At 40.0% G+C, this 13,393-nt stretch overlaps 2 protein-coding genes across 4 annotated transcripts in view; one reads left to right on the top strand and one right to left on the bottom strand.

Moving 5' to 3' along the window:
* The window catches only part of Sev (receptor protein-tyrosine kinase sevenless), a 35,269-nt gene that overhangs the window by 10,825 nt on the left and 11,051 nt on the right, over positions 1 to 13,393 (bottom strand). For 2 of the 3 annotated variants that reach the window (XM_071792983.1, XM_071792991.1), the window contains exons 2-9: positions 12,233 to 12,292; positions 5,577 to 5,636; positions 5,322 to 5,412; positions 2,980 to 3,203; positions 2,428 to 2,667; positions 1,328 to 1,478; positions 598 to 1,094; positions 56 to 345 (exon numbers count right to left, since the gene is read on the bottom strand). In XM_071792983.1, the coding sequence (XP_071649084.1) occupies positions 56 to 345; positions 598 to 1,094; positions 1,328 to 1,478; positions 2,428 to 2,667; positions 2,980 to 3,203; positions 5,322 to 5,412; positions 5,577 to 5,636; positions 12,233 to 12,292 (1,613 nt within the window). The remainder of the gene's footprint in view (positions 1 to 55; positions 346 to 597; positions 1,095 to 1,327; positions 1,479 to 2,427; positions 2,668 to 2,979; positions 3,204 to 5,321; positions 5,413 to 5,576; positions 5,637 to 12,232; positions 12,293 to 13,393) is intronic. The other variant, XM_071793001.1, reaches the window with a different exon arrangement.
* On the top strand, positions 3,214 to 5,312 carry LOC139821735 (cAMP-dependent protein kinase catalytic subunit beta). Its single transcript, XM_071793028.1, has 2 exons — positions 3,214 to 3,890; positions 4,108 to 5,312. The coding sequence occupies exons 1-2, from the start codon at positions 3,564 to 3,566 to the stop codon at positions 4,825 to 4,827; spliced, it is 1,047 nt and encodes a 348-aa protein (XP_071649129.1). The 5' UTR covers positions 3,214 to 3,563; the 3' UTR covers positions 4,828 to 5,312.

Here is a 13,393-nt window from a genome sequence, read left to right as displayed (position 1 = left end):
GATAAAGTCTTTTAGGAAAATCTTTTAAGAAATCTTGTAGAAACAAATATATTACTTGTCAGGATAAGAATTGTGGAAATATCTGTTTTGGCCAGCATGATAGCCTTCGGTAAGGACCTCCTCGCCATTAGTCCAATAGAACAGTCCATTTGCCATAGCCAGGGAAACAACATTATTGAATTTCGGCTTCTGCGTATTGGGGCGAAGATTAACAACTTCGCGACCATCCAATGATACGGATATCATCGTGTTTTTAGTGTGATCAGGCACGAGTAATCGAAAGTTCGTATGGTCTACCGTAAAAGCACCCAAGTGATCATCTTCGAGAATTAAATATGGTTGAACCTAGAAAAAAGAAAATACCATCGAAAATGTTTAGACAAATAATTAATATTTTATTATAATACATCAATGTCACGACAAATAATCTTCAAAATTATTTTCTTTAAGAAAAGTGAAAAAGATCTACGTTAAGTCAAGAGTATATTAAAATAATTAATTATTCTTAAATATACAAAAATTTCACGTCTTTTAATACAACTAGAAAAAGTAAAAGCTTTGATAACATATATAATTGCAAATAGAAATAATCGGTACCTCGTGTTTCACACCGTTGCTGATATCGGCCAAGTCTAGTCTGAACAATCCTACTTTAGTGACCCAGAAGAGGTACCCGTTGTAAGGATCGACTTCGATATGCGAGGGTCGCGTTAAAAGTCCAGCCATGGCCACTGTCAAACTTTTGCCATCGAGATTGCATCTGGCTATCTGCCACACGGTCGTCGCGTGTTTTACTTCTCCTAATACGTACAGGTGAAGATTCAGCCAGTCGACGGAAAGGCTCAGAGGTTTGAAGTTCACTCCGCCGGGGCTTAAAATGACTTTCGGTGTGGATCGCTCGATGATCGAGGTTCGGTATACGTAACCCGTCGACGTGGAAACGAATAACTGTGCGGACGCCACGTGTATCGCAACCCCGCGGATCACACTCTCGGTCTCGTAAATGACACTGGGTTCGTCCAACATATCGGCGCCCTGTCTCATCACCACGTGCTCACCACCGAGGATGAGAATCGGTTGTTGAGTGTCCTTGACTAAAATTCGTCTTATTAGCAACTTCGAAACATAAATTTTCATGTCATGGACGTAAATTATAAAGTTTGAAAATCGATAGCCAGTGCTTTAAATCTTTAAAACAGACGATGTGAAAGTATGCGTTAAAAAGCACATAAAAAGCATTTTTTTGTGGAAAATTATCATTATCGTTTTATATACGATAGATTCTTTCTGTTAATGTTAAACATGTATTCATTTTCTTGCAACGTACCGGTAGCTTCTTCGGGATAGGTAGAAATATGGATAATTGTAGGCGGACCCTCGCCGACGCCATTTCTCATAGTCACGGTGATAGAATAATCTTGATCAGGTTGGAGGTTTTGAAACATATAGTGACCGGTATTCTCGGATACTGGAATATCCTGCCAATAAAATACAACGTATATTATACGGGCAGTAAAAACTAAAAACCCACCTCTTCGAAACTCTTGCTAGGAAGTAGATATGCAGTTGGGAAAATAAAAGAACGCCATGCCAGAAATTTTCGCAGATACTCTGATTCATGCAAGTCGTCTGACTATGTTAGAGGATAGCACAATTAATGAGGATGCGATAGGTAATTATCATAAAAGCAATAGATACATACAATCAAAATTAATGCCAAAATTAATACCGGTGCGCTCGTATTCATACATAAAAATTCCATGATATATAATTCACCGATTCTTTCTGTTCTTCCGCAAAATAAAGTTGAATTATGCTATCTATGTAAATGGAAAAAAATAGATTTCCTAAATATTAAAAAATTTTATCATGCGTTTGAATGCGTGCGCATTGAATGGCATTGATGCTTCAAAACGTGCATTCTCTGCAAATTGATATTAGTATGCAACACGAAAAGCGAAAAGGTGGGAAAGAAAATTCATTGGCTTCAAGTCTTAACATGTTGAATACTTGAACAGGAGTTAATATCGTGAAGTTAATGAAAAAATGTTAATTAAATATTTTTAATGCTGCAGCAGCAGGCAACTCGTTTACATCACAGTTTACGACGTAAAAATCAATTAACGTGGCCAATAAATTCTCTTTAAACGGGATAACGGAGTCTACCTTGCAGAACTAGTTGCACACCGCTCTTCTGCAAACAACAGTTAGATAATACAGCAAAGCGTGACGACGCCGACGCGCCTTGCGAGCGCGCGAAAATGTTATAAGAGTCGATTATAAGAGTGCATAGTTGAAAGAAAAGAAAAAATGCTTGTACGCACGGAAATATGCGAAAGACACAGATCTGTGCGTATGCCAGAAAAGGTAGTTCTGCCGTAGGATAAACGTGTCTCTAAACTATATATAGTCTGGCGTAGCGTGTACCTTAAGCTGAGACTGTTTAGCCCCTCGCAGACGCAGGACATAGGACAAAAGTGGGCCGTTTGTGAATGGGCCCGGTTTCCAAGACACAGAGACGCGGTAGCTGTCTACCGTCGCCGCTCCTACAATTACCGGTGCTGATGTCGGTAGACCGTCCGCGTACGTTAATATTACCACGCTCGGCGCTGAGACGATCGGTTCTGGATTGTGCTGCGACGATTTCAGAAGTAGCGCTACGCGAAACTGCAAACGCCAGCGTTCGTTCATGAGAGAAGTACTTTATTCTCCCCGCAAGGAGAGAAAACAGTTCAACAATTTAAGAGCATGCCACCTAAAGTCGACATCGAGCCTAGATTAACCGGCGTTGGCGAAATCTATCGGAGGTAATGGGCATTTTATATGTTTCGTTAATATATAAATAATTCGTTTCACTGTTACGAGTGAATAGAATAAAAAAGATTAATCCTGTTTGTGGATTCTTCGTTTCCTTGTTCAGTTACCGCTCTTCTAGTTCTACCTGATTCTCTTTTCGTTTTTTAACCGACTTCTACATACCCTGTACTTGGTGTACGGCTGCAGGTGCTTGACCAATATCTGATCACCTTCGTCCCACGACTGTTTCCGGCAATACTGCCACGTCTCGGCTAATTCCTCGTACCTCCATTGCACCAAGTATGAAATGCCAGCGCGTCTGTTTACACCTTTCCATTCGAGGCTGAGCGACGTCGCCGTCAACGAGTCCGCGACTAACGCCGGCGCCGGTGGGGTGCCGATTTCCTCTGTTCATTATAAAGAAAGATTTTCCTTTGGTATAGAAAAGACTATGCAGCAATTCAGGTGCAAACAAATATTTAATTTTATTTATATTTACAGATAACATGTGCGTGTGTCTGTGATACATTTGTACATATACATACATATGTGTGTGAAAATAATTATAGAAAAGAGTTTAATTTTTGGTCGAGATACTCGAAATAATTATAGAAGCAACGATCTAATGCAATGGCACTATAAAAAACAACATACGATCATATCGTCACGTAGAGCAATTGAAACAGTATGCCCTGTCATATCATATCATTTTAACCCTCCAATTCGGAGGTGAAGCGTTAAACACGTTTTGAACGCTCAACACACGAATGGTCGACACGGAAAGAGAACGAATGTTCAAGGAATACAACGAGATCCTGGACGGCCTGAAGACGGCGTTCATGGAGAAGTGGAAGACGAAATTGGACGATAACGCGAAGGTAGACGACTTCGAGCGTTTCCGAACCGTCGGCACCGGTGCCTTCGGCCGGGTCATCCTCGTTAAACACAAACCGACATCCACGTACTACGCCATGAAGATTCTCGATAAAGCGAAACTGGTGAAGACGAAACAGGTGGATCACACGCATAACGAAAAACGGATCCTGCAGTCCATCAACTTTCCCTTCATGGTCTTCATGGAGTTCTGCTTCAAGGCAAGGGTCGAGAATTATAGCAACGACATTGCTAATCCATCAAGTCTCGCAAATATAGCCTGATTTTCGAATAAACTTATTTTTTTTTACTGCAAGGATGGAAAATTTAAATATAAAGATGGAAAATTAAATTATCCATCCTTACATTTGATACAAATATTCAAAATTCTCGTAAAACAGACGCGTAAACATGCTCTACTTCAATCCCCGTATCAAGGATAACTCGTACGTGTACATGGTGCTGCCGTTCGCGCAGGGCGGCGAGATGTTCACCCATCTCAGGCGTATGGGGAAGTTCGACGAGTCGCTGGCGAGATTCTACGCCGCTCAAGTGGCCCTAGCCTTGGAATATCTGCACCACTGCAGCCTGATCTACCGGGACCTGAAGCCGGAGAACATCCTGATACAGAACTCCGGCTACATCAGGATGACCGATTTCGGTTTCTGCAAGATGGTGGACGGTCGCACGTGGACGTTGTGCGGCACCCCGGAATATCTGGCGCCGGAGGTGATCCTGTCCAAGGGCTACGGCAAGGCCGTCGACTGGTGGAGCTTCGGCGTGCTGATCTACGAGATGAACGCGGGATATCCGCCTTTCTACGCGCACGATCCAATGAAGATTTACGAGAAGATTGTCGCGGGCAAGTACAAGTTCGCGCATCACTTCGGCGAGGAATTGAGAGACATACTGAAGAACATCTTGCAAGTGGATCTGACGAGAAGATACGGCAATTTGAAAGACGGTAGTATGGACATCAAGAAGCACCGCTGGTTCCAATCTATCGATTGGATCGAGATTTATCATCAGAAAGTGCAGCCGAGCTTCATTCCTCATTGCAGTAATAGCGGTGACACCAGCAATTTCGATCATTACGACGAGGTCCCGCTCGAAATCTCCTCTTTTGATCAGTACGGTAAGGAATTCGCGCATTTTTAGCAATAATGCTGGCAAACCAACATAAAAAAATAAGAGATTAAGGTTGATTGTGCGTGTGAGAATATACCTAAATCCGGATTTAAATTAGTTTACGATAACAATAATTAATCAACAATATTCTTCAAGCAAACAACATGTAATAGCATGTAATAACGTAGAAAGAGGAGGAAGAACGAGAAGTACATAGGTCGAGATAATGTGCGTTTTTTTAATTTATATATATTACCTCTTTTCGCGTAAGTGTTCCATGTATAAATATAATTGGTTGCATAGAGTGGTATTTAACTGTAAGTTTGAAGTATTCTCGTCTTACGTTGGCAACAAATAAAAATGTTCTTTACTCTGATGAGATTTCTAATAGTAAAAATTAATTCTATATACTCATACGATATATAAATGTATTATATATTAGGTATACTACTGTCGAATAATTTGCGCGTGATTTATAATTTTAAATGAAAGACACATCAAAGAGCCGAAAGATACACAGTTACCTTTGAGCTGCTGGAAGTAACGATTTAACGCGTCATGGCAGCCCAAAACGCAGTACAATTCTTTCGGCGGTAACAATTCCTGCGTTCCATTCTGCGAACACACATCGGACTAACATTAAGCGTTTGTTTTTCTAAAATTAGGAAAATATTACGTAAAACGGCCATGCGGAACACTACGTTACGAGCATAGTGCGGCTTTACGTAAGTTTCCCCGATAATAAATGTCATAAAAATAAAAATGGCAGCGATACTAACGCAAACAGCCTGGCAACTTGTGTCGAGCGCCTGTTCCCATGCTTCACAGCCTTTTGTACACTGCAACAATAAGCATAAAGATAAGAAAACGACAGTAGAGATATCCTAATTCACGTATTCGTAAAAGGAGTGAATCCAGTCTTTTTGTATCTTGCAAAAAATTGAATCTGGACCAGGAATTCAAAGAAGACAGTTCATATTTGATCTTCTTTCCTGTAAAACGCGAAATAAACACATTACATCATATTCTTCTCATTGGTTTCTTCTTGGTTAGAATCTAATTTAAATTTTTTCGAACAGCGTTATTCTCGTGTAAATTTAGACTTTGTTAGTTATATGCTAGATAATATTCATAGATAAAATATCCTAAAATATAAGTGAGATAAGTACTTTTAGCTTGTACGACAAACTTTATCTAGAATAATTAGAATTTTTCGCAGATACAATATTCGCGGTTATTTCATCTGAGCACAATTGCTGTTTCGTCTGGACATTTCATAATTCTGGGCATGAAACGTTCCACATTGGATTTGTGGAAAATCGACCTGTCCGGCGTGCATCCTTCCGCCGAAGGCCGTCAAACGTTCTAACAATTCGCTAAAATACAGCTCCGGAAGTGGCCGAACAATGGGTCACATTATCCGGAGCGAAGTGACATAACTCGTCGTGCCGCTACGCGGCGAAACCGTAATTTTTCGTAGTCGCGTCCGATCTCGGCCTGCGTGGCACGTGTCTCAAGTAACGCCCACGTTCATAAGACGCTCGTTGCGTGGTACCATGTCGGGCATGGATTTGCGAACTGAAGTTTAACGCATTAACTTTCTGCACGAGAGGATGTGGGCATTTGTCGTCGACAACAATAAGGCAGCTGTAGCCGAGGACGCGTACGGCTCAGCTTCCATCGCGCCAATACACAGTTGTTTATCTTGCGGTTTCCCGACGCGGCTCTTTCGGCCACGGTAATCTCTCGAAAATAAACCCCAAGAGAAGACTCATTTATATCAGATATAAAAATATCTAAATGAAAAAACTTTTCTGTAAGTTACTTCATAATGATTTAGTTGATATATGTTAAGTGACACATATTGTTATATTGATTTTTGTATTAAATTAATTTCTTTACTTAAAATTAGCTTTTGAATTGAATTGAAGCTTTTGCATTATTGAATATTACTGTGCATACAAGGGTAAATGAATAAATACTAATTACGAAAAATGAGTGATCAAAGGTGGATTGAAGGCACTGAACTCACTGCCCCAGCTTTGCTTTAAATTTGTTCTTTTGAACATAAGGAATTTCTTTCGCAATATACGGAACAGAGATATGTAAGTGTCATTGAGTTTTTAAAGAAAACAGAGTAGAAAATCCATTTGAATGTAATTGGAAGTATAAATATACAGGAGCGACTTGTCTCGAGTGCCTCGAGTGCAGACCTCGATAAATCTGTAAACATTTGGAACATTTCGATCATCGCTGTCACTTTTTTGTGAACTTGTGCAACTAAAAGATTATGATTTAATTTCGTAGCTTCTATCGTAAAGATTTCAATCGAAACAACACTTTTTATAAAAGAACAAAATGTTTTTCTTGATCTTTACGTTTTCCTTTCATTCCATCGTCGCAATTTTATCGGTTTTAGTAATAAATATAGGTGTAATTTCGTAACATGTAGTGGAAGATCTATTTTAACGTCCGGATACAAGAGGTGCTATTTAGCAATTGGCAGACTGATCGGCACTCCGCTCAGTTCGAGAGGCGCCGCATATAAATAATACTGCACTCGGCATTACGAAATAATAAGCAAATTGTATCGTACGAGAAACCTAATTTCCTTGAACAAACTGTGACGTATTTTTATTATTAATTTAATCCCACTATTGAAATTAATTAAAATTTGATTACAAATTAATTTTTGTTAAATATTTTATTCAATTTTAAATCAGTTTTGTTTTTGAGAAAAATGCAATGACCACCTAAAAAATAAAATTAAAAAATCAGTCTGAGATAATGACATGGATATTTTTCAACCGATATTTCTCGTCGCTGGTCTTACATCATATGTATTTACTGTCAAAACACACACGAGCGAGATGTTTACGAATTCTTTCTCGACAAAATTATAAGTATTTAATTATCTAATTAGATAATTATTAAATATAATAATTAATAATTATCTAAAAGTATATTAAAACGTCCACGTATTTTCCACATAAAAGATTGTGTTTAATTACTAAACGTAAAAAATCCAAGATAAAGAATGATTAAAAACGAAGACATGTTCAGACTACTTCGGAGTCTGCTCTCTTAATAATAAACTTATGTTTAATCTTTATTAACAGTCTTGATGTTTCATTTCTCAACATGTACGTTAGGTTTCAAGCGCTTACTTTGTATTCGTATTTCAAAAAGATATATAAGTCTTTAACGTGAACTGTGGACGAACTTTCGAGACGTTCGTCGCATTATGCGCTCATAACAAGGCGTGCGCGTATGATGGTGTTCGAGGGTATCACATAGGTCAGCTAGTATGAAAAGTCCGTCGATGGAAAGGAACCTCCAGCACCAGATAAACGTTATTAATAATCATTTGTGACGCTGGAACTCTACGACATTTCTGGTAAATCATCGAGGCGCGAGTGTCACATCTCAAATCGTACTCGTTAATTTGCTGTCATAATTAAAATTATTTACGTTAATCGCAGAATTATGTCAACGGTACCTAGTGAGTTTAATACATTTTAAACTGATAAAAAGTACTCGTAAATCCTGTTGTTGCTACATTTAAAGTTCAGAGACTGTTTAAAAAGCTATAATATTTTATTTACTTAAATTTCAACTATATATTATATACATAGGTATACAAATATTATATATATACGTATATAAAATGCAATATTCAAATATGCAAACACTTATTTGCACATTTAAATTAAATACAAATATCCGAATATGTATGGTATCAAAATTTGCCTTGCAATTCCAGAAGTCACGCCAAAGCGTAAGACACTTATTTTACGTACGTTTTCTTATCGTACGAGTACTCCGCACGCTGAAAAAACTGTTGATTAATGTCTTATCTAATTTATGACCGCCGCGACATCGTTGTACAACTCTTTGCCCTTTTCGATGATTCTGATTAATTTACAGCTTATTTTTAGCAGATTATTATCAATTTAGCTTTTTGTTCCTTAAAAAGAATATGTGAGTAATCAAGTCTTCTGTGAAGTAGAGGATGTACGGATCCCGAGGTTTAATTCGCTGCGACGAGCATCTGGGCGCTTTAATTCGACGTGCCTCATCAAATATAGGTTTTTAAACGATCTAGCTATCCACAATGAGGGTTGACAAAACTATCAGACAGTAGAAAATGGCTGAGCCGAGCGGCTCGGCGCGCAGCGGCCGCTAATTTCTCACTTCCTCATTAAATCCTCACCGGGTATTATGCCCCCAGCTGGGCCCTCCCTCCACACACACGCGCGGCTCCCCGTAGATCGTAGATCTTCGTCCTACCACGGACGTGCATCTATCTGTCCTCTCCTCGTTTTGCTTTAACCCCATTTACTGGCTTTCAGTCTGGCTCTGCAACCATTATCGAGCGGAGAGGAAAAAAGGTAACCGAATACGGCGCCTCGGATCGTCTTAATTCTTTAATGTATTTATAACGAGCTGCTAATTTACATGCAACCGATTACCGGTGTCAGATCTTCCAGTAAATTCTGTTAAAAGATCCTCTTGTCTCTCATCGATTATCTCTGATAATTTTTTACTGTATCTTTGTCATGTTTTATATATCATTATAATACATATTAAAATATGTAGTAAAATGTATTAAAAACGTTGTAGTATTAAAAATTATTATATATTTTTGTTCATACTTTATTTAAAACGCTGTGCAATTTTTTGGATATCCCAACGGTGATCTTAATAATTTTTTAAATAATGATATGGTAAAATGAATTCCGATTTAAATAATTATGATAATGACAGATATCGCGTTAAATAGTATAGTAAAACTTTTTTCCATTTATCACTTCATAGTAGTAGTTGGGATCTCGTGTAGTTAGTATCTGGCAATCTTTACGTTCAGATTCAGGGCAGCAATTTTCAAGTCAAAGTGGCTTCTGGCAGTAGTCACTATCAAGCAGAGACATTTGTATGGATACCCCGCTGTGTGTGTCGGTGGTCCTCCACTTTACTACGTTGTCAGACAAACACACTCGACCATCTGGTTTTTTGGCGCACGATACACGGAAGCAAGTGTTTATAGTTTGTTCGTGTGGTTTACGTATTTCTCGATACGTACCTAAAGTAGGAAACCACGTGAAACGTATCGTAAGAAAAACATTTTAGACTTTTGATCTTTTATTTCTCGAATTTGATTTTAACATAACACATAAATATTTTAATGTAGTTTGATACGTTTTGTTTTTATTATTTGCCGCAAGAAGCACGTTTTATAAATGTTATTTCGAATAAAGATTGCAATTTATTAATTATAAACTCTCCGTAGGGAGATCGGAAGTAGTCATCGACGAATATTTCCGGAGGCGAGCGCAGGGGACACAAGGTTACATTAATATCCGAGAGCGAACCGAAAAAATGAGAGGGCGTCGAACAAAAGAAATTCCAGTGGTATTAATTCGTCGTTATCGACCTGTGAAATTACCGGAAGAGACGTAAAGTCAATCCGCTGATGTTGGTGAAATGAACGTCGAACGCGATGACAAACACGCAGTATACGCCATATCGATTAATTAGATGAATTAACTATACGTAGATGGATTTCTAAAAATAAATTAGTAATATATATTTTACTTCCTTCTTGGTGCGTGTATAAAAGACAAAACAAAACATTTTTATTACGTTCTATAGTAATTAAAAGACACCGAAAGTAAATGGTGCAATTCAGGCGCAAGTTAGAAGATAAAAGGTCATATAGAATCGAAAGTTTCGTACAAAATAATTTTCTCAATCCAAAGAACGCGATAGTCGAAAACTAAAAGTGGGTCGCGCCGAAGCGCGTAAATGTCTAGCTAGGATCGCGCGAAGCGTCTTCCTACACCTACGTCGCCCCAATCCGTTACTCGTACGCGTTACTGGCGACTTACGAACCGTGAAACGAGCCGAGGGAGGAAATCGTTTTAAGCGCAATTCGCGCGGTAATTCGTTTTCCAGGTCCCGCTTCGCAACGCGTGCAACGAACGTCGAGCCGCGCGCGATATATCCTGAGCGGCCACGAATACCGCTCATTGATGACCGTGTTTTTTTTTTCGGAGACACGACAATTAGGCACGCCAGAATCCTTTCTGTCCTCTCTTTATGGAGTTAATTATCCCGCTCGTTCCCTGTTCTGGAGACACGCGTTACTGGATATCCTTCCGGTCCCCTGAGAGTCCTTTTGGTGTTTCACTCTCGCTGGAATGTATGTTTTTGACCCTTTTGACCCATTTGAAATACTAAGTTAATGATAAGATGGTAAAGAATGTAAAAAACATTTCCTTTAATTGTATTAAGTCTACCTACGGATAGTAAGGCATTTTACTATCTATTCGGTTCTTATAATTTTTGTTATAAAATATAACTTTGTGGGAACATCTTTTTCTCTATAATTTTACAATTTTTTATAACTTTATATGGAGAAAAATTCCAGGTTTTTTCTCTAACAAAACAATTACCTCCAAAAAACGTTTTGTTTATTACTACGACGAATTTAGATCCGTCTTCCTCATTATCAATTAATTTTAAATGCAGTCTAATTGGTCTCTCGTCTCTTTCTACAAAAGTAAACACTGACAAAGGATCAGCCGTACTTATTTATCTCGTCGTATGGAACTCGGAAATACGGCACAGGCGCGACTCCAGTCACTCTCTCAATTTCCCCGTTTTTCTCATTCGCACTTCCGTTTCGGGCGGAAAGGAACTGAGAGAGAGAAAACGGAGAGAGAGTGCGCGACAGCGAGACGGACGAAGCGCGAGAGAGTGAATCCGGAGTCGCACGGTAATTTGGCGACATCCGCCATCGGTCGCACTTGTACGCGATCCAATTTAAAAGCACACGAAGCCGTACCAGAGAGCAAGTGAGAGAAAGAGAGAGTGACCGGGCCATTCTTTCATTCGTACGCGCGCAATGCGCTTCGTACGTACGCACGTTGGTCCCATTCATCGACGGCGCGCGTAGTTTTTTTTTATTTGCCGTTCACCATCTCCGCCGGCGTCGCGAGTTAGGAGCTGCGGGGGCCCCCTGGGACACCAGCGGAAGTACTTTCATTGTAACGAGGGACCGCCGTCCCTTCGTTTTTCGTCTCCGACGTCCGCACCGGTCATTTGCGTATATCGCACCATCCCGCCAGGACGATTATTATCCCAAACTTTGTTATGTAGTATCGCATGCGATTTTATCCCCGGACAAGACAAACAACCCTTTTACAGAAGCCCAGGAGAAAGAAGCATATCTGTTCCCCGATATCCTTCGTCCGATTTATCAATTATTCCCTTTATATGAATTGTCAGGAATACATGTTCAAAAGCCCCGTGAATACCCCGTATGGTAGCAAGGAACGTGCGAATGGGAAACTTCGCACGGAATTCCAACGGGAATCATTTGCACACCCCCAGACATTCGATGCGAATAATTTGGATACGCGGAACTTCTTACCTGATCGATCTTGCATCTTACGCCGCATCCTACCTCCGAGCTCAGGTCGTCCGTTCGATTCTGGAATCAAAAGAGACATCTCGTTTTAACCGTATAGTGTCTTGCGAAACTTAGGCCCAGTTTCACAAGTGTCGGTTAACTTTTAATCTTAGATTAACTCATTCTTCGTCTCTTTCTAAAGGGGACGTTATAGAAGGAGACAAAGAGTGAGTTAATCTAAAGATTAAAAATTAACCGACACTTGTGAAACTGGGCCTTAATGATATAATGAAATACAGATCATTTCAACACGTTAGATCGTTCATTTTCAAGATACATGGAATCATATTGACATGTCTATACCGTATCTGCGATACGCGATCGTCGAACACGGAGGGGCCGCCGTCGAGCGACGCAAAAAAAAAGAGAGACATCGAACGCAACGACGCGAGCGGAGCACGATTATGTTACGCGCAGGGGCGGCGGAAAATAAATTGAATCGCTTGCCGTCTTTAAAAGACGTTAAACTGTTCCATCCGGTTCAATTGACACCCCCGGTGCGCGTGTGTATTTGACGCGGCGCGCCGGAATGAATCGCCGAATATAATCGTCAACCAAGGTGCCCGGCCCTCCTCCTCGCGCCCTCCATCAGCAGATAACGCGCGCGCTCGTTACAGCGGCTGCACCTGTAAGTACGTTACGCATTTCCGGGGCACAGGTGCACGTCCGGCCTCTCGATGGAACCGAGAGTAATTGGAAAAGGCCGGTCGAGCGCGCCGAGAGATCGGCGGCGGCGGAGGGAGACCCGAGCGCAAGTAGAGAGGGGTGCGAAGCGAACCGTAGTCGCTGGTTACCACCATGGGAATTTTGGACGTCGATTTGTTTGACCGTCATCTAATTATCATAACGCATTTGACTACGGAATAGGCCCCACCTGCGGAATGCAAATTCGTATTGCTGTGAGAACGGTAACCAGTTGAGGAATTTCTAAAATTCACGCGAGGTCGTATGTTCTCATTATATTATTAGTAAAGATTTTTTTTATATTCGACTTAACTGGCTATCTTTATTAATTATAACGATTGTTTCGCAATAAATTCTTTGCAGTGATTTTAAATAGGATGCTTATATATGTTGGCATCAAAGTTACATCGATTGAGAAGTACCAAAACTCATGGTCGA

This window comes from Temnothorax longispinosus, chromosome 1 (assembly GCF_030848805.1).
Source record: "Temnothorax longispinosus isolate EJ_2023e chromosome 1, Tlon_JGU_v1, whole genome shotgun sequence".
NCBI lineage: Eukaryota > Metazoa > Arthropoda > Insecta > Hymenoptera > Formicidae > Temnothorax > Temnothorax longispinosus.
The sequence above is the reverse complement of the archived record's forward strand: the minus strand, read 5'-3'. Positions and strand labels throughout refer to the sequence as shown.